The sequence below is a fragment of the Seriola aureovittata genome, chromosome 5 (genome assembly GCF_021018895.1).
Source record: "Seriola aureovittata isolate HTS-2021-v1 ecotype China chromosome 5, ASM2101889v1, whole genome shotgun sequence".
NCBI classification, from domain to species: Eukaryota; Metazoa; Chordata; class Actinopteri; order Carangiformes; family Carangidae; genus Seriola; species Seriola aureovittata.
The window spans coordinates 26,727,093-26,750,184 of NC_079368.1; the positions used below are offsets into that span (position 1 = coordinate 26,727,093).

The 23,092-nt window shown below is 39.1% G+C and overlaps 3 protein-coding genes across 4 annotated transcripts in view; 2 read left to right on the forward strand and 1 right to left on the reverse strand.

The window, feature by feature from the left end:
- The window catches only part of commd10 (COMM domain containing 10), a 55,054-nt gene extending 52,027 nt beyond the window's left edge, over positions 1 to 3,027 (reverse strand). The window contains exons 1-2 of the mRNA XM_056377499.1: positions 2,889 to 3,027; positions 1,415 to 1,505 (exon numbers count right to left, since the gene is read on the reverse strand). Of these exons, the coding sequence (XP_056233474.1) occupies positions 1,415 to 1,505; positions 2,889 to 2,917 (120 nt within the window). The 5' untranslated portion in view covers positions 2,918 to 3,027. The remainder of the gene's footprint in view (positions 1 to 1,414; positions 1,506 to 2,888) is intronic.
- Positions 3,028 to 5,639: 2,612 nt separating this feature from the next.
- On the forward strand, positions 5,640 to 19,312 carry cbwd (COBW domain containing). Of its 2 annotated transcripts, none has more exons than XM_056377202.1 (16): positions 5,640 to 5,813; positions 6,276 to 6,408; positions 6,641 to 6,727; positions 7,141 to 7,237; positions 7,446 to 7,537; positions 9,668 to 9,727; positions 10,636 to 10,673; positions 12,068 to 12,114; positions 12,661 to 12,747; positions 12,904 to 12,948; positions 13,661 to 13,717; positions 15,850 to 15,901; positions 17,814 to 17,882; positions 17,978 to 18,043; positions 18,184 to 18,310; positions 18,696 to 19,312. In XM_056377202.1, exons 1-16 carry the CDS (start codon positions 5,652 to 5,654, stop codon positions 18,767 to 18,769), a joined length of 1,293 nt encoding a protein of 430 aa, XP_056233177.1. In that variant the 5' UTR covers positions 5,640 to 5,651; the 3' UTR covers positions 18,770 to 19,312. The 2 variants fall into 2 exon arrangements, with proteins under 2 accessions (XP_056233177.1, XP_056233178.1); XM_056377203.1 differs by having other exon boundaries at positions 5,716 to 5,833.
- A 1,754-nt stretch (positions 19,313 to 21,066) lies between these two features.
- Positions 21,067 to 22,531, forward strand: foxd5 (forkhead box D5). The gene has a single exon (XM_056377154.1). It carries the CDS (start codon positions 21,205 to 21,207, stop codon positions 22,270 to 22,272), a length of 1,068 nt encoding a protein of 355 aa, XP_056233129.1. The 5' UTR covers positions 21,067 to 21,204; the 3' UTR covers positions 22,273 to 22,531.
- The last annotated feature ends 561 nt before the right edge of the window (positions 22,532 to 23,092 follow it).

Consider the following 23,092-nt stretch of genomic DNA (forward strand, 5'->3'; position numbering starts at 1 on the left):
TTTATTTGATTTAGTCAATAATCAATTGCAAATACCCACCATGTAGTTACAACATAAAGATTCCAAGCTCAAGTCTCTATTCATTTTTTAATAATGCTAGTGTGAAATTAATACAATGGGCTTTTGTACTATTACATCACTTAAAGAGTAAAATGCCTTACACAAATAAACAAAAAAAAGCATTTAACACTCCAATCCAGCAACTATCATAGCAATGACAAAGGTAATATAGAATGTAATTAAAATATCAAATGAAAATACATAAAAAATGTAAATTACAAAATAATCACAGTGTATTTTGGAATTTGCGTATAGACCTTTTTCACAGCAGACATTTTGTCTTCTCAGAGCAGTAAAAAGCACAGGTCAAACTAATTTCATTAACAATTGCTCCATTTTAATTAAGTGTAACAGTAAGTTACACTTAATGTAACTTCATGTCAGTGAGTACGGGGTTCCTGAAGGGTTGATTTTTTAAAGACCCTTTTAATGCTACATAGAATTTAATACCTCTTTCATACTCAAACCAATCATAATATGAAAGTATGATGGAAAAGGGAAACTATGGCCAAGAATTATTCATTTTTATATCACATTTTTTTGTGCTAACGATTAAATTGATTATATTGGCACGACCTGGACCCCAACAGCTGGATGTGGATGATGATGGATGAAAGTGATAATTTATTCAAGTTAATTTAAGTTCTTGTCTAAACTGATACTGTCCCATTATAAGTCAATGAGCTTCCCAGCTACTGTAGCTAACAGTGGTGACAGTGTTTCCTGCAAGTCTGATGATGCTGACTGAAACTCCAGGTTGAACAGCCTCCAGCAGCACAACCCACTGTTGAAGCAACAGTTTCAGTTTATAACCGTACAACATCTCCAAACAGCCCACAGTCGCAGAAACATTTTATAAGGAACACTACTGTCTACACCAGGCAAGAGAAAATTTTTGACAGTTGTAAATTAAATTGAAGACTTTCTAAGGCCTTTTTAAAAAATTTTAATTGAGTGCTTTTTAAACTCCTGCAGATTCCCTGGTGTGCAATCATGCAAAACAGTCATCATTAATGTTATTAGTTATACCTGTGCTTTTCCAGCTATAACATGTCAAAATGTATATTATTGATAAACACAAGTGTGTGACTTTCTTTTAGCAGGTCAAAAAATTAAAATAAAAATACAAATTGTTCTTGGAATTAATGACTGACACCTTGACAGCCAGCTAAGTCTGGTGAAAAACCAGAGTGATCAACAGGGCCAGCCATGTCTGCATTCATTAGAAACAACTCTGACTGATACTCCAGTAAGTCATTATGCATGCACTGCTCTCTCTGGCACTACAGCTTTGCCACAAAAGCCTCAAAAGTCTCTTGTCTTTGGCATGGATAACACTGTGCGTTCTCAGTACCTTCAGATGAAGCTTTTGTATGATACGAGAGATCAGCCTGGAGAACTTGTTCACATCAATGGCGTTGATGAAAGTCACTGCTTCTTTAATGCTGTTTGGAAAGAAGAGTTGAGAGTGTTAATGACAGCGGTGTACTCAGATTTTTTAGTTAAGACACAGAACAACAGTTTACTGCCCATGTATTATGTGATACATGAAAGGTATTTCATTTTGTCTGTCAGTGAATTTTAAAGCTCTATACATTGAAAACAAACAGACATAAACACACTGCAGTGACACCATCCAGCATCAGCTAGCTTTTTTTTTTCTGTCCATGGCAATTGATTGCACTGACTACATAAGTGCATCAGAACAAGTATGAGGAGTAAAATGAGGGTATGTACAGACAAATTTTAGTATCAAGACTATTAGGCACACACATACTGTAAAGTAAATACGCTTTATATACAACAATTTCACTAGCTGTCTATGTGAGCATTGAAAACTAAGGTAGTAATAACACAAAGTTAAAATGCTCAATCAAAAGCTTTTGAAATTTCACTCGAGTTAAGTAGTAGAACTACAAATATTTCAGGACTGCTGTATTCAAAATTACCAGTATTGAAGAACTGTGATTTTTAGGTCCAGTCTGTGTATCTCACAGAATGAATTTTTACTTTTGAAACTGTATTATATTTTTTCTCTCTATACTCCTTTTTTTTGTACAATACCATACATTCTTGACTTTTCATCCTAAAGTTACTTCTTATTAATATTATTTTCATCAATTGAAAATAATATAATTATATAAATAATAATATAATAATAAAAAAACACTTCGGTCAAAGTAAAGAAATAGCAGCAGTACAAATTATTTAGATCTGCAATGATTACTTGATATATCAATTAGTCAATCAACAGAAAATTAATCAGCAACTATTTGGATAATTGATTAATTATGTTGTAAAACAATCTAAAGACATCTTGAACTCTGGGAAACCGTGAGGGTAATTTTTCACTATTTTCTGACATTAGTCTATAATGGAAATAATCGTTAATTGCAAACCTAAAATAATTAGGCACTTGTACACTTACAGTACCCATTCAGAGGTATTGTACGAAGGCATACTGAAAGATAATACTCAAGTGGACTGCCAATATCTCACAGTTTGACTACAGTAATAAAATGTAGCTACTTTTCTCCTGTCCAACACAATGCTTGTAACCACAGGAGAGTCATATCTCTGTTACTAGGTATATTACTATAGAAGACATTGGAGTACAGCTTGAAAGAACAAGACAACTTGATAATTATAAGTTTGATAAAGGCAGAGGTAGCATAAGTCATTCCCAAGCTAGTGTTTGCTAATGCCCATTTATGCACCAAATCACAATATCGATAACTTTCAGAATGCCTTCGTGTCTCTGACTCAGCCTACAGGTAGCATAACGTTGGGAGGAGTCTTTGTCCCTGAAGGAAAACAATGTTGCCCACCTTTGTGTTTCTTTTATAATTGAAGTCATTGTTGTCTGTTGATTTGTGCAAGTGAAAAACGAAGAGTTGAAAAGTGTGTCAAAGCAGTAGAAGCAGCATCTTCACACTGTTGTCATTCCTCCTTCCTGTTCTCTCAAGACGATTCACGTGACAGTCAAAGCTGCGCGACAATGCGCAGTGAAGTGCAGGATAGAGTGTGTGTGTGTGTGTGTGGGGGGGGGGGGCAATACAGCAAAAATAAAATAAGACGTGTAATTTAATTAATACTACGGTCGATACTTTTATCTTTTAACAACTGTTGTGAGTACACACATGGAATAGCTTTAAAACGGTGTTTGCGTAAAATGTACGCACAATGACTCTCTGAAAGCGTCAACTACAACGATCACTACGGAATAGGCACTGGACAAACCTTGGAACATATGCGTAAAAGCAGAAGTCTCTTTACTGTTGTAAAGCCAAGATTCACACAATTGGCAGTTTATCAGGTACACTTAGCTAAAACGAATGCAGTGTAATGCAACAGCTCTGCAACAAATCCTACATTAATGAAGGTTATAATGTTCAGTTTTGTTGAACTGTTTTAAAGAGGTGTTGATTGAACTATGGTCATTTTGGGGGCTGTAATGTGTCGTGCTGTTAAAGTGCGGATGTGTCTAATATTTTGTTCACCCCATTCATATCAGTAAGGGGCAGGCTTAATAACAGAAATCACCATAACAGTTCCGATAACAATTGAACCTTATAACCTTCATGAACACAGGGTTTACTGCAGGATTGTTAGATTGTCAGATTAAAGCTCCTTTTCAACATGGTATTGTTACAGCTTTAAAGTAGTGAATACTGGGATGGTTTTGTAAAATAAAATATTCCTTGGAAGAAAGTGGACTAAAGTGAAAACTACTTCACACATTATTTATCATTTGACACAGGGTTGTATAACAGGATGAGACTCTCCCATGAAAAGCAGTTACATTTTTTATGAAATCTTATTTATTCCCTCATTTACTGTGTATAACTTTTGCATGAAGGGAACAACAACTAGAACTTCTCCATATACGACGTTATACTAAATATCCAGTCAGAGATTACATAAAGAATAAATAAAGATGAATATTAACATAATAACATTGTTAATGTTGGGACATTGGACTCAATGTCATATATTTATAAAAGATGATTATTCAGAAAGAATAAATGAAAAATCATCATGAAAACATACCCTTTACAAAAAGAGGTCACTGTAAATGTGCATTTAATGACATTTTAAAATTTTTCTTCCAAAAATGAGTTATAATGCATCATTGTACAATGACTGCTAATACTAATGCTGCTGCAGGAGACAGGGGTGGCAGCTAGCTTGCTGGCTGGGCGCATGGTCCACTGGGGGCAAGCGCTTGTTCTTTGTAGAAATATAACCTTTCAGCTGTAACTACTCCCACCTGACTGACTGCAAGCAAAAGATTAAATAGCCTACTCTGAAAAGGAACCTGCTGACTGCTTCTCCTGCTTTGCTCATATTCATAAAGTCAAGTCCAGTAAATTACATTGCTATCATGGAACTTTTAATTTTAATAATTTAATAATAAGGCACAATAATAAGGAATGGCATTTGCAAGCAAGTCTATACCTCCAGAGTATGTTTTTCTGTTGTATTAGTTCATAATTTGTGCTCAATATCGCTTACTGTGCTGTGTTCAGTTAAAAAGAGTAATGCAATCCCTGAATTCCACATTTTCATTTGTCACTTTAATGGAATACCCCTTGTGTTAATTTATGAATGTTATTCATTATATATGTTGTCTATAGCTTTAGGAAAGATAATACAGACTTAACTGTTCTTGGGCACAAGAATAACTTACGTGACATTTAACCCTTTTATTCAGTCAAAACTGCTTTCAAATGAATGAACTGTATGTTTATGAAGGTTGTGATTATTATTTATTACTAACTTGAACTTTGTGCACAGCTGCTGTTGGACTTATAGTTGCAGTTTACCTTCACTTACCACTGCAGTTTATGGATTTTTGTTGCTGCTTGTGAACTTTGAACATTCCTTCAATGTGTCTTTTAATAAAAGAGCAGGTAATTTAACCTGACTCTACCCTTCAAACAAGGGAAGGGCTGACATTCAGGCCCACAGCCAGAACAGTAGGCCTAATGGGCCGGGTCTGGCATGTGTCAGCCTATTCTTTTGGGATTGGTTGTGGGTTGTTGGACTCAGGCAACCAGTCGGTCCGCACTTCAGCCAGATCTCTGGGCCCAGACCCGGCCGAGTCTTTGCCAGAATAATTTGAGTGCACAGTGGGACTTTCTCAGAACAGACAAATAAATTTAGCAAACACACAAATTACATTTTGAAGAAAAAATAATCTTGAGCAATTAATCAATTCAATTAAATTAATTCAACTCAATTAAAAATAAATTAGGTTTTCCGTTTATAATATAAGCTGTATCGTGACGCAATAATAGTACTATAATGTCTTGAATTTGAGATGTGTTTATATCTGATAGTTTGTTTCATTTACTTTGCCTTGTGTGATCATTAGATTGAAGCAGGCATATCATAAACCGGTTCCTGTGACCCTCTTGTGGTGGATACTTGTCATCACACCAAGTTTTGTCTGAAAAAACTGTTTCTGGGACGGAGAGAAAAAAAAAGTTAGATTATTTATTGTCACGACAAGGTTGTAATTATGTATCATTTATTCGTCGGTTAACTGTAATGTTATTTCACCCCCTTCCCTTACCAGACTTTGTGTCATGATGAACGGCAAACGAAAGCGGAACCATTGTCGCTGTTTCAGGATTTCAACGGAGTCTCTACAGTGTAGCGCGCTGTCTGAACGTGAAGCTAGAGCAGTGCAGTTGCTAACATTTTTGGTGAAAACTTTGACTATCGGCATTTACAAGAGGAGCAACCAGGTAATTCATCTATAGCCCTTGTAAGTTAAGGGAAGTCGGTCTGTTTTGCTGGCGTGTTGAGCAGGTGTTAGGATAAAGTCCATGCAGTCCTATGATCATTCTCTGCTTACTTAGTGAGTGCTAATCTGTTGCTAATATTGCAGAGAGTGAATGCCTGTTGGGTTATTTAAAGAAATGATTGCTATAATTATGACTTGTAAGGAAGGGTTTGTGACGCCGCCAAAATCCCGTTTTATTTGCAGAGTATTTATGTTACATTATTAAACCTGATAAGTAAGTCTATGTGAATTCACAGTGACTGTCAGACTAAGTGATGCGTCTGTATGATACTTTTCTACATAATAATTAAGTTTGATTGACTAGATCTGATTCTTTCCGGTTTTGTTATACATCTGTTAATGACTGTTTATAATGTATCTGTGCACTGATGCATCACATCAAATCCATCTTTTGCACCTGTAGACAAACATTATTTCTGGAATGGATGGCATATTGATGGAGGAGGAGGATGATTGCCCAGAGTTGGTGCCCATTGATACCCAGCCTGGTCCTCCTGCAGAGCAGATACCTGTCACCATCATCACAGGCTACCTCGGTAAAATAATATCTGCGTTACGCACATCTTTAATAAGATTAGCAACAGGATTATAATCTCACTCAACTGGCACTCCATTCTCCAGCTCTGATCCTAGACTAGAGTATTGTGCACTCTCATAATGATTAAAGGCTGTTCTTCATCATGAGTATTAGAAAAATGGTATTTACTGATGGTTTCCACTAATAACCAGTATTCCTCACAAATCCTGTGCTTTCCTGTTTCTTTGTAGGTGCTGGAAAGACCACACTCCTGAACTACATATTAACAGAACAACACAACAAGCGGATTGCTGTCATACTCAATGAATTTGGAGAGGGTAAACTCATTATATCCTCTGTAGAGCTCAAAATTAATATATACAAGTTCTTCAGTCTAAAGGTTACCTACACTCGATACTACATATGTGTTGCCTGTCTGACTGTTGTGTTTCCAAAGAGTTCCACAAGAGAGCAGCAGAGTAACACTTTGCCTTGAACCCAGAGTAGCTCTGTACCACAGTTTGTAAAATACAGTGCATTATATTTTCATTGAGCTCAGCATTATTTTACACCTCAATTTTCTTGCGATATCAGTGTTGTATATTTATTCTGCTAGTTTTTAGGCAGCTTAGGCTGTAAAATCATTCCCCCAGTTCCCGTTACTTTGCACCAAAGATGTCATATTGCTGTCAAGAAGTCTGAAAACAAAGTGCTCAGTCTCTAACAGTGACTCTAACTGCTCCCCCTGCAGGCAGTGCTCTGGAGAAGTCCCTTGCAGTGAGCCAGGAAGGAGAGCTGTATGAGGAGTGGCTGGAACTGAGGAATGGCTGCCTCTGCTGCTCTGTGAAGTATGGAGATAAACCGTTTCCCACTGTTACAATAGAATAAAATCAAAGGTTGCTTTTAACTTACTTTGTTTTTGTTACGATTTAGGCCATAAAGTTTAAATTGCAAAGCTAATGATAATGCATCAACTTTCCCATGCATTAAGGACTACTTTGTTATGAGGATCTCCTGTAGGTCCAAAATAATAATGTTTTATTATTAATACTTCAGGGACAATGGTTTTAAAGCTATTGAGAACCTGATGGAGAAGAAAGGAAAGTTTGACTACATCCTGCTGGAAACCACAGGACTTGCTGATCCAGGTACACGTTTGCAGGTTAAAGTAAGAGCAGTTATCGTATAAACCTTTAGTTGCTTTGTTTTATTTAAACTAAACTAAACTAGTTTCAAACTCCACACAGCAGATAGACAGTTATTTGCCTCCCGTAAAACCTCATGGACTCACCAGCGATTTCACCTGAAGGTGTGGGTGGGCTGGAGGCAGTGGGGTGACTTGGTTGTTTCAGCCCAAATACACAACACATGACACAAACCAAAATCACATCATTGTTTTCACAAGTTCGCAACAGAGCTGCACGTCTCATGACAGGCCATACTCTGAAAGATCACATGGAGACTTCTGCAAATGGCTGAACAGTAAGTTATAGTGGTCAAAATTAAACTAAATGCGGTCTTCATATCCTTGTGTCACATTGTCCCAGAACTGTTTACATTGGCTCCACCGCCATCCCCTAATGGTCTACTTAAAAATTAACTGTGACTTAAGACTGTTGCTGCTTAAAGTCTTTTCTGTCTTTTTATTTCACTCAGAGCAACTTAGTGTTCCTGGCACAATATTTAGGGAAGACCTATGGGTCAAGCGATGCATTTTTCTCTAAATGTGTCTAAATATTGCATAAACCCCTGCAGATTTCTCTGTAAAACCTGCATCAGAAGTTAAACATTTTCTAACTCTGAGGACCAGACTTGTGTTGCTGTGACAGGAGCATCCAAGGAGCCTATTTCCATCATGGCAGCCAAAAAAAAAACAAAAAACACCTGTCCGTTCAACGCTCAGGTTTGAATCAGGAAATCAATATTAGGCTATCAGAGGGTGAGAGCTGTGGCGATCAGGGTGTATCGCTAAGTGACAGGTGTCAGGAGGTAGCGGCACGGGCAGACACACACCACTTGGCCTCACAGACAGAACCAACAGAGCACGCTCAGACTCTGGGCTGTCTTCACATTTCTGCATTGTCATTGGCTGAGACAGGCTTGTTATCGACTAGGACGGGTCTGTCATTGGCTCCAGAAGCGCCGTCAATCATAAGGGCTCCCAGGAGATTCTCCCCTTCCATTTAGGAAGAGGTTGGATGAGTTATGTGAAACATGCCACTCAAAAACAGTGTTTTCATTACGCATCCATCAAATATTTACAATGCTTTCTTATTCTCACTTGGCAGTTTGACAAAAGTGCATTATGTGAACAAGCTGTGGCTGGCATGGTAACATAGGGTCTTGTAATAACCGCATTCACAGGAAAATAGGAACAAACCAAATGTACCAGCAGGACATAAACAATTGAAAGCTTCTGATATTGGTTTTATCTGCTCTACAGATCTCAGTCAGAAAAAAAAAAGCATCCAGGGTTTCTGAAGTACTGCAGTGCCGACTTCAAACACAAATACTTTAGATGTGGATGTCACTGGATAAAGTAAATTCATCTAGTGCTGAAATCATTAATTTAGTGACAGACAATTATTTGATAATTAATTAAAGCAACGTTTCTTATCAAGTAAAAGTGTCTTAAATTTACTGGTTCCAGCTCCTCACATGTGAGGATTTTCTGCTTTTCCCTTGTTTTATATTATTGTAAATTAAGTAAAATTATTGTAAATAAACAAAACAAGTTATTTAAAATGTCACCTTGGACCTAAATTGTGGGAAGTGTTTCTTACTATTTCTGACACTCTATAGTCTGATTATTGATTAATTGAAAGAAAGAATCTGTAAACAAATCAATAATCAAAATAACCTTTAATTGCAGCCCTGAATTTACCGAAAGAATTAAGAATTTAAGCTTAGTGGTAACATGACTGTGTGTGTGTGACTGCACATGAATTCTGAAAAACATTGTGTAATTTCTTTGTTGTATTCATAATTTTTACATTATAAATCTTTTTTAATCAAACATTTATGACGTCTGCCAGTGTTATAATTTTACTAACTTAAGTAATTCCCATGTAATGTGCCAAGAGCTGCATTTTTATTATCAACTTTCTCTTCTCTTGAAGACCTAATGAAGAAATTAGTAAAAATGTAATGAAATATCTCAAGGCTTCCGTTCACTTTTCTCCCCCTGCCACTAATTTCTTGATGATTTAGATTTTTATGTTCTTTATTATCATTAACAGTCATTTATATCTAATATACCAATTCATATCTCGTGGCAGGAGCTGTGGCCTCCATGTTCTGGGTTGACGCAGAGCTTGGCAGTGACATATATTTGGATGGTAAGATATTTGAAATGGCACGTGACTCTTTGCCCTCGGTGCGCCGACACTGGTTCGGGCTGTCGCCGTTTGTCTGCTGCACTAAACATGATTTCTCAGATATCATTGGTCTGTCTGATGTAACTTCAAATGAACGATGGATTTTAGTGCAGCCATTTAAAAACATTACACTGATTAATGGTGGTGCTGTAATTCAAAGTCTGAATTTTGTTTTTGTACTTTAAAAGGCTTTAACTCTAATTCTTTGCAAAAAACACGGTAGACCTAGCACAAATGACAGGTCTAGTCGGGGGCAATATGGGTAAAGGTCAGCATTTAAACTCTTGCTATTAGTCAGACACCACTTTTTACTTACCTGGTGGATTAAGCACTCAGCCCTACATTTCTGGATTTAAAAACTCTCACTGTTCAGTGCTTTGATTAAATATTTTGTGTCTGTGTTATGGCCCCAATTCTAGTACAATTTTGAAGAGACATCCCATGCCCAAATGGTGCCTGTCTTTTTTGTGGGAATGTCATATTTTTACTGGTGTGTGTGTGTGTGTGTGTGTGTGTGTGTGTGTGTGTGTGTGTGTGTGTGTGTGTGTGTGTGTGTGTGTGTGTGTGTGTGTGTGTGTGTGTGTGTGTGTGTGTGTGTGTGTGTGTGTGTGTGTGTGTGTGTGTGTGTGTGTGTGTGTGTGTTTGCATGAATGGTGTCTTGCTCATCACACTAAATACTCAGCTGTCCGTTCTGTTGTGACAGGCTGGTCGACCAAAAGTGTGGTTCAAATAGCTGAGAAAGTGGTGTAAGCAATCAGACAAAACTAAACACCAAAAGGCAACTGCAGCTCAGAACAGAATGTGCACAAGTTGTGGTGCTGTCTTACCGTCATTGATCCCTAATAACTTGTATATTTTGTTCATCCTAGGCATCGTCACTGTCATCGATGCCAAATATGGGCTAAAGGTATGTGATAAGTGGCTTTTCAGTTTTGAAATGCTTTATCAAGTCCAGTGCTGACATAATTATATTAGTAAAGTGGATATGTTAATGAACAGAAAATTAATGACAGAAATTTCAATATTCTGTTAATCTCTCATGTCATTTATCAAGCAAAAAATGGTCAACATTTGCTGGTTCCAGCCTCTCAAATGTAAAAAAAAAAAAAAAAAAAAAAAATAGCTGCTTTCCTCAGTCTGTCTGTTTGTAAATTGAATATCTTGGGCTGTTGATTGGATATGACAGGCAGTTTAAAGTGATCTGTTGAATGTTGTGATTGGTATTTTTCACAATTTCCTGACATTTTATAGGCTCTTTGAGTGATTGATAAATCAAAACAGCATTAAAAAAAAAAAAGATTGGTTGTAACTCTAATAATGTTACCAAACTTTGAAGTGTATTTGCGGTATTTCCTTCTGAGCACTGACATCTAAAAATAAATTCAGCTCAAAATGACTTTAAAGCCAAACTACTGTTCGTATACCCCCAGTGCAGAGCATCACGCTTTACTAAACCCTGCCCTCCCGATGGTATTTAAAAGGAACAGGATAAGTGACACCTGGATAATGGGCTCTAATTTGAAGGTGTCATGCACAGTGAGGTGATGCGTTAGGTGTTGCTCTGTCCTCCAAGTGCAGAGAGGCGGGATGAAGGAAGTGATGACAGAAAGAAGGAGAGGATAACTCATAGTGAAGGAGTAATTGATATCAGAGATGTGAACATTGTAATAGGACTGTCACATCCACTCACCCGCCTCTCCCCTCACCTGCCTCATGAAATATCCGTCCGTCTGCGATGTTTCAGCTTAACCTGAGCCCTTGGCCTCACGCTCTGTGAAAGGCCTTTGTCTCTTGATACAGAGGTTGTCGAATGAAAAGCTGCAATCTATTATGTTTTTTATTTAATATGTTTTCGTCAGTCATTCCTTCGGAGTTAAAGCCGTGGCGATTCAGGCAGTGACAGATTCATGTCAGATTGACACTCAGGGGGTCAGGATCCAGATTAACACCTCCTGCTCTGTCTGTTATTAGATATTAAACTGTTTTGGAAAATGCTGCATCCCGAGTGCAAGAACAGGACACAAACAAAATGAAAAGGAATCTCCTGTGGTTTCATGTGTTGAGAAAGTCTCTTAGTTCACAAAAATGATGAAATACAGGCATTTCTTTTATCAATTTATCTGTCACATCTTGTGTTGGCTGTTGCAAATGATTGCTGATATTTCTATTTTGTTCAAGAATGTGCTTAAAGTTGGAAATGTATACGGTCAGCATGAGCAGTTTTGCACTTTTAAATCCTTTTTTGTCTTTCATTTTGCGGGTGCATGTGTAAGTTATGTCCGGTGTCTCTTCTTTCTGTAGCAACTAACCGAGGAAAAGGCAGATGGACTCCTCAATGAAGCAGTCAGGTATGTTTAATGCAGGTTTTGTGCTAAGCTGACATGAGTGAGTCTTCCATGGAAAAGAGAGCGAATACGTGTATTTCCCAAAATGTGAAAATATTCCTTAAAAACTAATCAAACCGCTCGGTATCCACCACACCAGGTCAGCAGACTCATGCCGCCTGTCTGTCTGTCTGTCTGTCTGTCTGTCTGTCTGTCTTTCTGTCTGGGCATCTTTCTGTCTGTCTCCTCCAGCAGCTGTATAGTGGTGGTGTTGTTGTTGAACAAATACACTGATGAAGAAAGACCAGTTGCACGACCCTTTGCATTCTTTGTCTTTGTTTGTGTTTTCACCTCTTGACCAAACAGTGCTCACTTCCCATTTGAGTCTGGCTTGTATTGCCTACTGCCACCCATGAACACTTTCTGCATGTACACAGAACGAAGAAACAGTTTGACAAAGCAATGACACGATTTTAATATTGGACATTTCTAAGGGGGGGATTTGTGCAAATTTTGAAGAGCATGTTCACTTGCCAAATAAACACCATGTTATTATTACTTTCTTTTCAGACAGATTGCTCTCGCTGACCTGACCATCATCAACAAGACAGACCTGGTGAATGAGGAGGAACTGAACCAAGTCAGAGACACTGTCAGGTCGACAATCCCATACTTAATGCTTAATAACAGGAACAACAACAAATACAGGAAGCTGTATTTGTTGTTGTTCCTGTTATTAAGCTGCTTGTGTAAATTTTGGACCATGTTACCTTACATGTAGCCTGATGATAACTTTTTTTCTCTTCACCTCAGGTCGATAAATGGTCTTGTCAAGATTCTAGAAAGCCAGAGATCAAAGTAAGTCATTTTTTTCTGGACAGAAACAGGATCATTTTGTTTGATAAGGTTATGTAGCTTTTCTGTGGCCAGGTTCCCTGCTTTGTTTAGTGCAACAGATGAGCTCCACGTGCTGCTCCCCCTCAGATCTTTGTATCAAAGATGAAGCAGCTCAGGCATGACACTGTTCATGAGAGACCCCCAACACTCACACACGTATATATACACAAACTGCTGCACCCTGAGTAAACACCAAACCTTCAATGGTGTCCAGTTACCCACAAGTCTTTGCTCTTTGACCCCCGGGTCTTCAAGCTGACATGGTTGCATATGCATCAGCGTACATACGTGCAAAAATGTGTGTGTGTGTGTGTGTATGCACATTCTGTGTTAGCACGTTGTGTGTTGTTAGACCCAGGTAGCATCTGGCTAACACAAGCAGTGTGTATCAAAGGTTTGGGTGTGTTTTGGATCTGCTTTGCCCCCCCCCCACCCCCCCACAGAGTTCAGACCAGGGTGAGCGGATGAAAGACACCGTGTAGCGAGGGGTTAATCAGAAAAACATTCCCACAACTTTTTGCTTGAGTCAGTTCACCTGGTTACCCTTAATGTTAGTTTTAGCCAACTTGTGGCAAACGCTGAGATCTCTCACTTAATTTATTTCCCACTATAGTGAAGCTGGATTTTAAATTAAACTGGAAAAAGTAAAATAAGCAGTGGTCTTGTTCCACAGGGTGGATCTGTCTGAAGTCCTGGATCTGCATTCCTTTGACAGCAAGGATGGAGCCAAGTGAGTTGATTTTGCCCCATTTCAGTCTCATGTACACAAAACATACTCATTCAGAAAAAATAAGTGACTGTAAGTGTCAAAAAACTGACTTTTAAAAGCCACACATAAATCTAATATAAATATTGAAAACCTTCTACTGATATTTGTCTCACAAACATTGATTGGGTTATTAAAGAATTGTGACCAAGATATTTACTGAGAGGGACATTTCACAGTTGAAAAATAAACTTTCAAAATAAAGATTACTAAATGATGTAATGGCAGCTCTATTTCTAACTTATTTACTTACTTGCATATTAGAAATGATAATATATTTCTTTTTTCTTTAAAAGCAAAAACTATATATTCCACTCGTATAAAATAGGTAAACAGGTTAAAGAAAAATGCTCGAATACGTTGTTACTTGTTTGTACATGTTTTTAATGTTTTTAATGACAGGCTGTAAATGCAGCTGGCAATTTTGCACACATTGCCCCTCATTTTGAATGTAAAGTTGTATTTAGATATTTTTAAAATAAAATTTTCTTAATTTAGTAAAACTAATAAATGCAACATGGAAATCTTGTCTTATGGCTATGAGTGGATTTTTTAGGCTGATACCAATAGTTCAAAACATTTCCCAAGGATTTCTTTTTACTATCGAGTGATATCGTGTCTTCAACATTTCTCCTACGGATAACCCCAAATTTCTTACAAGAAGAAAATAAAGATATTTCACAGCTGAAAAACTTGTCAGTGCTCTCTAGTAGACAACCTATGTAACAATGACACTTTTTAGATGAATTCAAATATATCGTACCTAACATGTCTTCACTGTAATTTCTTGTTGCGTATAGGTTGGAATGCTGTAAATGCCGATATCAGTGGATGTGTTGACCGTGTCAGTGATCGCTACCTGTGATGCTGTATTTTAAAACTTGCAGTGAAAGATCAAAAACTTATTTCGAGTGCACTGATGGCCTTTGTTGCTAGCCTGTCTGAACTGTGTACCCAGCAGTCTCTGATACCGTTGCTCACCGTGTTGCCCTCTAATTAACAGACTCTTTTATTGAGCATCCCCCTGTTACACCACAGGGTGGTCATCATATTGTATCCCCTGTAGAATGTCATTCTCATGAATAGAGTCAATGTTCATCCCTTCATGTGAATGAAACGGGCCTCGGTGTTAAAGCTCTCTTACATGCCCTCAGTCAGTGTCTCTGAGACCAGCTGCAGAGGATTAGAGCTGTGTGTGTCCACTGGCTCCTGAGGAGTCCCCCATGTCCCAACAGATAGCTCCTTTCCCCTGCCTTTGAGAATCCAGGCCCCTCCTCCACTCAGTCCCATGCTGGCTGTTTGAAGCGGCCCCCCGCTGCTCTGCCTGTGTGGTACTAACAGCACACAGGGCTCAAGCTGCTGGACACAACATTTAGCCTCCTTGTGAGGTCTGATGGAGAGAGCAAGGCCTGTAGTTTGTTTGGGGGTGGGGGTGGTGGGTGTTTTGTAGGATTTAATTGCCATTTCTAAAGTTTTCACAAGTCCATTCAGGAGTTGTGTCATTAAGCAGTGATACAGCACACTTTGTGTTATACTGTGAGATCAAAACACAAAGAAAAAGACGCTATAGTCCACTCTTCTTCTGCAGAAAACGTGAAGGATGTGGATAAAAGAAATAAAAAAGCTCAAGTCTGTTGGTTTGTACTGCAATGTACAAACCTGTTAAGCCTCACTGATAATAAAAATGTATTTTTCACAATGGGCAGCAATAACAGTGAGCTACAGATAAACAACTTAAAATAAAGAAGACAAAATATGCCACAAAAACAGGATTAAACAGGAATGTGATTATGAAATAATGAATACGGTTTCTAAAACAATCATGTCAAAGATAATATCAGAAACAACCTAACAACAACCTTCGGCTTGAAACTTATGTGTACTTACTTACTTATGTCACTCCATCATTACACAACATGAAACTATGCATTACAGCTGACAGATACACATGGGAACATATTTAAAAATTTATTGTAAACTATTATTTGAATCCATTTAGTGCAACACTGTCGCCTTTTAAGTGAAAATGAGTCTCATGTAATAACTGAAACTGGAAAAATATGTCACGGCATTTAAACATTTCTCTCCTCTGAAAGTCTAGCAGAGAAGCTCCAGCTTGTGAAACCTGCAAGGCCTCATCTCGACAAGGTATTGTTTGTGTGCTCTGAACTGTTTCACACTTATAGGCTCCCTGTACTTACTCTCTTCCAGTTTTCCTTGTTTTGTTTGCTAATTTATTTCAACGCATCATTTCCTACAGAGTAAAGAGGGATGCGCTCTCCTGAGGCTAAATTTTTGCCTTGCATTCCCCCAGGCTGTGACACCGCAGTGAAAACTCCCTCCCTGCTTTGGTTTTTGTATTGAGATCAACTTGAGGCTTTTGATGTTTTCTTGTTACACTACAAATAGATGCAGTCTCGGTCATACAGGGCAGCGCAGACACCGATTCACTCGAGACTTAAAGAGACTGGGCGCACTGTGTTGGCTAGACTGAGTAGAGTCTCGGCTACATATTATGGCTTCACAGTTGTTGAACTGAATGCAGATGTCATAAAATGTAGCACACGGACCATGTTTGACCAGATAATTAGCAGCTGAGTGTCGGATATGAATGGGAAGCCTCTAGTGGACCAAGTACAGCTATTTTCTATGAAGATGTAAAGAATGAAAAAATATTTATTTCAGGATTGGTTTCATACCATTTCTCTTGATGTTTTCATCAGGCTTTAGAGCAAATGACTCCTTGCAGCAATTAGGCCTCATGTTGTTTTCAGTTGTGCTTTATAACCATGAACTTTTATCACAGGATGAGGACAGATGAGGGTTGTTTGTGTGAGCAAATAATGGTATTGTTGTCTGTTTTCTCCAGGTTCCCTTTCCCGCATGAAGCTCAGCGTCCCTCAGACCCCCAGCCCCCCTACCCCCCCCTTCTTCCCCATGTTGCTCTTTTCATGTAAATGAGAATGCTGTTTTTCTGTTGTTATACCAAATGACAAGGAAGTGTGTAACCTTAACACTTCAACACAAAACCCCCAAATATCTGCAAAGTGCTCTTTTAATGCTGTAAGGAAGTACTGAGAGGACAGACTGTGTGTGTGTGTGTGTGTGTGTGTGTGTGTGTGTGTGTGTGTGTGTGTGTGTGTGTGTGTGTGTGTGTGTGTGTGTGTGTGTGTGTGTGTGTGTGTGTGTGTGTGTGTGTGTGTGTGTGTGTGTGTGAGAGAGAGAGAAAGAGCGAGAGGGGCGGCAGATAAAAAGAGGTGCCGTTGTTGGTAGTTGTGGTTTTTGACATGGTCATTGACAAAGTCATCAGCCGGGGTGTAAAAAACACTTCTTTTGTTTAATGTTCATTATGACTTTGCTAATTTCAGAAACCCAGAAATGTATGCTAAAATGTATTTTAAATAATATTACTCAGGTCATGAAAACATAAAACCAGTGTTGCACTGTAATTTAACCAAGTACTGAACAATTTGAAGTACTTGTACTTTACCTGAGTATATTCATTTCAAGGTACTTTATATTCTACTCCATCGCATTTCCCATGGAAACATTAAAATTTTTATACAACCTCATTTATCTGGCAGCTATAACTTAGTTTTCAGATCAAAATTTTATACAGAAAACATTTATATAATATGTATTGCTAAAGATTAAACTACCTCACAGTGTAGTATTGACAGAATCAAACTAATAATGTTTCAATACCGGTGAAATAATACTGTATATGATTACTATAACACTGTGCATGGGGGCATTCTGCATAATGAGTATTTTTACATGTGATACTTTATTGTACTTTTGTTGATATACTTCAGTCAGATTTTTAATGGATTATTTTGTCATTGTGGTGTTGGTGCTTTTACTTGAGTAAAAGACCTGAGTACGAATTTCACTACTGCATTGAAAGAACTTTTGTGTATTTCAATTTCACATAAAGTGTCATTTATGTGTGTTTCAGTGATGAAAAATGTTGAAAAGTGCTATAACTTTTCAGAATCACAAAATGTTCGATTTCTTATATGAATTCATTTCTGTGTGGTGTGTTATGTGTCATCCTCAGAGTATTTTAACTGTGACGTTTGAAGTGGCTGGAGATCTCTCTGAGGACGCCTTGAATGTTTTCATACAGGTACAGACGCTCTGCATCATTCAGATCCCCGCGACCATTAGCTATAGCACAACAAAGTCCTTTGAAAAGTAAACACCCGTTTTCCACTGTTTCAGGATCTCCTATGGGAAAAGATGTTCAAAAACAAAGAAGGGCAACCCATGACAGTCATCCGGTTAAAGGTACAATAGAGCACAGTAGTCAGCCCAGTGGCAGCAGTGATCAATAACAGCAGCTTTATTATCTATATTAATCAGTTCCAAACACTTCACTCAGTGTGGGTTAATGTGTCACTCGTGACTTGTGACTTGTGTGTTTTCAGGGCATAGTATCATTTGCAGGAAACGCCCACCAAGTGATGCTGCAGGGGGTCCACGAGCTGTACGAGCTGAATGAGACTCCACAGCTTTGGGAGGAGAACCTGCGGATCAACCGACTGGTCTTCATAGGTGAAGACGCACACAAACACACACACACACACACACTCTCACATTTTTATCTTCACACAATTCTTAAACACCACTGTAAAGGCAGCCAACTCACTGAGTTGCGTTAACTGATTAAAATGTCTTTTATTGATAATCTTCTGTTCAAATTTTTAAAATTAGTTTATGTGGTAATTTAACAAACGTGTATGTAACAAAAAAAAGTTTGTTATATGTTACAGATTATTCAGAAAGTAGAGACAGTGTTCAGTTTAGTCTTTTAGTCATTGCACATCAGGTTAGCGGAAAATGCAAAAATGTGAAATTTGTCCACACGCACGATATCTTTGTTTGTCTGTGTGCACATATAGCCGCACTGTGTTGACGCTTTCTCCAATCTGTTTTGCAGGCAGGAACCTGGAAAAGTCAGTTTTGCAGGAACAGTTCATTTCTGTAGTTATGCAGGGGGCAGAGGGAAACTAGTGAGAAGCTCATCTCTCCGTTTCACATCCAAAAGTGTTGATTCTGGAGCAGAAGTTTTGGCTTTGGCCATCCATAAATCGGGGACTGTGTTTCAGATGTTGATTCCTTTCCTTCATGAGGATGAGGTATGTCTGAGGATGGCTATAGTTACTGTAGCAATCATGACAGTAAATTTGAATTGTGATAATCCATCACAACCAGCTTTAAATGCTACGGTATATCACAGGAAGTGTGTTTATGTTGCTGTAGTGCCTGAGCTAAATGCTGTTAATTGCTTCTCTCCCTGGAAACTTTCCAAACATGACCTCTATAAATAACCCTGAAAAAAATTAAAAATGTGCACACACACAAAGATACCACAGAAAAGTTTTATAAAGACGGCTTTGTAAAATCTGTAATTTTTGAAGGTTGGGACAAACAGTGTTAGAGGTTGCAAAGTGGTGCACATACTTTATCAAGTCTGGTACAAGACTGTACTTTGTAAATGAAGCAGCCCTGCTTGTATTTTTAAATTATTCGAAATAAAGTTTTTTTTTCTGAACACGTTATTCTGTAACTGTTGTAATATACCTAAACAAAATAATCATGTGTAAACGTGGCTTGTTCTAGCTGACGACAGCAGACTATTAACATGACAGAGACACAGTGCCTTTGTGGAAGGTTCACTATGATACTCAACAAAGTGTGAAAAGAGGCTCCAAGAGCATTAACATCTTAGCTTTCATTGTTATGAAACGCATATAGAGAGTTTTTAAAGGTTTGCATCAAGTGAAGAGACGATGATTAGAGAAACGTTTGTTTCACAAGTGTGACAACTCAGATATTATAGGAAAGTAATTATTTACAACTAGTATCCTAGAAAATATGATTATAATTGGCTCCAATTTATTGTTTCTTAACATTTTGTTAGTGCCATGAAAACCTACAGATCTGTGCATCTAAACTGGGTGAATAATTTATTCAGCTTTCTACTACAGTGAAACAGTCCAGTTGTTACGGGTTTTATTTAAAATCTGTATTTTTACTTGTTCCCAATGGAATTCTAACATTTTTTTTATTACTATTCATTTACTTTGTCTGTCCTTTTGAAAGCTAATCTGACATTTCTGGCTCAGTTTCAGTTGCTGATAAAACTACATTTAGATGTTTTTCCCTCAGCTGCGTGTGTGGTGCTGCCATTTGCACCTGCAGCTTCAGTGAAGTCTCTGCTTATAATACTTGACAAATTACAGCCCTTCTGTTTTTTGGTATTTGTTGTTTAAGCTTTGATTGGTAAAGTCATGTGAGAACCATCATCCTCACACAGCCTGCGCACACACCACACACACACACACACACACACACACACACACACACACACACACACACACACACAGTAGGCCCAGTCAGGTGAGGAAATAGGTGGAGTTTTCCCAACTTGGTCATTTGCAATGGAGATGGTTTAGCCGAACGGTTTTGGCACATATCCGCTGTGAACCGGTTTGCTTTGAGGATGGCTCTGCTTATTCATCCCGGTCGTAAAGCGGAGCTGAGCCCTGTAGCCCTGAACGCACCATGCAGCTGAGCCGTTTCCTATTCGATTCTGATGCTGATGGTCTCGTTAAGGCGACTATTGCCTCTTTTCTCTGCTGGCCGCGGGAAGCCCTCCCACGGCCATTTTCATGGTCACACCACCCGCGGGCATCTAGAGGTGGCAAACTAAACGAACCCGCGGGGGTTCCAAGGGGAAAACACTTGGGTTTCTTATCACGGGTTACAGGCTTGGTGTTAAAAATCCCAAGAACACCCCACCTCTGACTCTGCTTCTGTATTTGTAAAGTCAAATGATTAAACAGCTTCATAACTTGCAAACCAGCTAAAATCATTTTCAATGTGTTTGATGTAGAGCAAAAAGTGGTTATCCAAAATAAAACACTAATGTGTAGAGGCCACACTTAAAACGCATTATCTCGACATAAAGAACTCTAGGCTGTGAAGTAGTAAGCTGTGGTTCTTTTTGAGAGTTTTTATTGGTGTATTACATTACGTTGTTGGCTCTCATTCCAATAGATCTCATAAAAATGTTGCTATATTGGCTAAAATGCAACAAATTACCACCAGAAAGTGGGCTTTCTGCGCACTTCAGGAATACCCTGAAGATCCCTCCCCACCTGTGTGCTTGCTTCCTCTGGCTCCCCGCGGTGAGGGGCTACTCTGATAGGTTCAGAGGGCTAATGGGACTGGCCTGCAGGGCAGCAGCCTCTCAACATATAAAGCCTCAGCTCTCCCTATCACAGTAAACAGCCGGCACACAAGGTTTAAGGAGACACAGACGGCAGATGCGCTTTTACGCATGAATAGGTGCCTTTTGGTTTTTACGCACGGCGAACCATTAAGGCCTCGTTGGCAAAGCTGAGTTTTTTCTTTACGCGTTTGTGAACAGTCCGCGTGTGGCCATGACTCTCTCCAGTGAATTTGAATCTTCACAACACGCCGCCCTGCCTCTAGAGGAGGATGAGATTGACATAGTGGGCGAGGATAGGTCTACCCACGGGCGTTTATATCGAAATGAGTGCTCTACGGACGCAGGCTCCTCAGCAGAATCTGGTGCTGAATTTGACTCTTCAGAGCCGGACTCATCGGGGGAGAGTGAGAACAGTTTCTGCGCAGACGCACCGCCGTCCAGGAAAGCCCAGAGCAGCTCGGTAAAGCCCCCCTACTCCTACATTGCCCTCATCACCATGGCCATCCTGCAGAGCCCGCTGAAGAAGCTGACGCTGAGTGGCATCTGTGACTTCATCAGCAACAAATTCCCCTACTACAGAGACAAGTTCCCCGCTTGGCAGAACTCCATCAGGCACAACCTCTCCCTCAACGACTGTTTCATCAAGATCCCGAGGGAGCCTGGGAACCCGGGCAAAGGTAACTACTGGTCACTGGACCCAGCCTCAGAAGACATGTTCGACAACGGCAGCTTCCTGCGGCGAAGGAAGCGGTTTAAGAGAAACCAGCCAGAGTTCAGCAAAGACGGACTTATGTTTTATTCCAGCTTGAACTGCTACCGGCCGTACGGGCAACCATATTGTGTACGGGGCCAGGTAAGCCCCCCAACCACTGCTCCTATCCGGTACATGCCCCTGCAGGAGGGCATCATGGTTCCTCCCTCTTCCTATCACCTTCTACCACAGACTCTGAACAACCACGGAAAGTGCAGTGGGCCTAAAGACTTCAGAGCGCAGCTTTGCGCAACAGAACCCGCTGAGCCAAAGCCTGGCCCCAAGGCAAAGTGCTCCTTCAGCATCGACAGCATCATGAGCAAACCCTCCCCCGTCGCTCCTCAGAACCCGAATCCACAGCAGAGCCAGCACAGCGCTCTCGGATACGGTCATCTCGTGTCGGGCCCCGCTGCCTGTTTGGTTCCGACGCTCCTGCAGGCTCCCAGGACTCCATTCTGCCCCCCTGCCATGCTGAGCACTGCTCCTTTAATAAATGAGCATCTCAGACTCTCTTACCCTCGCTGCTGAAGCCTTTGGTCATAAGAAACTTTACAGTGTCTGTATGTTTGATGCTCTGTGAAGACACGTTGGTGTAGCTCATTTCTCAAAGAAATGTTTGAATTGCATGATATTTATGTGCGTTGACATTCAAAGTTATGTCTTTAATGAAACCATTGTACATAAGATGAGCGGTAGGCTAATATATATGTGACACTCGCTAATGATTGTGTTTTTGTTATTAATTAATTAACGTGTGAAAATAAATGTCTGAAAAATGACTGCTATACTTTTTTGTTTTAGGTTCTTTATTTGGCAACTTACAACAAAATGTGCTGTGTGGTTCTGGTCATGGTGTAGAGGAGTTACACAAGGAATAGAACAGCAGTCTGCCGAATTAGCTATAATATAAGATATAATAGTTGAGACAAAACTTCAAACTCATGTTCCAAACAACTAATGAATAGACATCATGTCATCTCCTCATTTAAATGTGCAGAAGCCGATTTCATAAAACAATGTCGAAGACCTAAAAAATTAAAAAAAAAAATCTTTACATTTACCCAATTAAAGTCATGATGTGTAACAGAAGAATAGTTTAAAATTACATACCGAAAAGTGAAAAGACACAAAAAAAAAAAAAAAAATTGGAAGATATTTTAACTGCTGTTATGTTATTATTTAGGATCTATTTGTTGTGGAATGAAACATCACTCGCGCTCTTTTAGATTTATAAGAAAAGATCAGTTCCTCCTTCCTGCCTCAAGGTCGCAGTATTTACCAAATTCTGGAGCGGACATGATGCAGCCCGATGCTGACTTGCCGTGATGGGAGACCTTTTACTATGAGA

What these genes read in the sequence shown, in the direction of transcription:
- cbwd (XM_056377202.1), top strand. Translation starts at nt 5,652, where the DNA reads ATGATGAACGGCAAACGAAAGCGGAACCATTGTCGCTGTTTCAGGATT. An exon ending in CAAGTCAGAGACACTGTCAG is followed by an intron (nt 12,748 to 12,903) that starts GTCGACAATCCC and finishes TCTTCACCTCAG; the next exon opens with GTCGATAAATGGTCTTGTCA. An exon ending in TGACAGTCATCCGGTTAAAG is followed by an intron (nt 18,044 to 18,183) that starts GTACAATAGAGC and finishes GTGTGTTTTCAG; the next exon opens with GGCATAGTATCATTTGCAGG.
- foxd5 (XM_056377154.1), top strand. Translation starts at nt 21,205, where the DNA reads ATGACTCTCTCCAGTGAATTTGAATCTTCACAACACGCCGCCCTGCCT.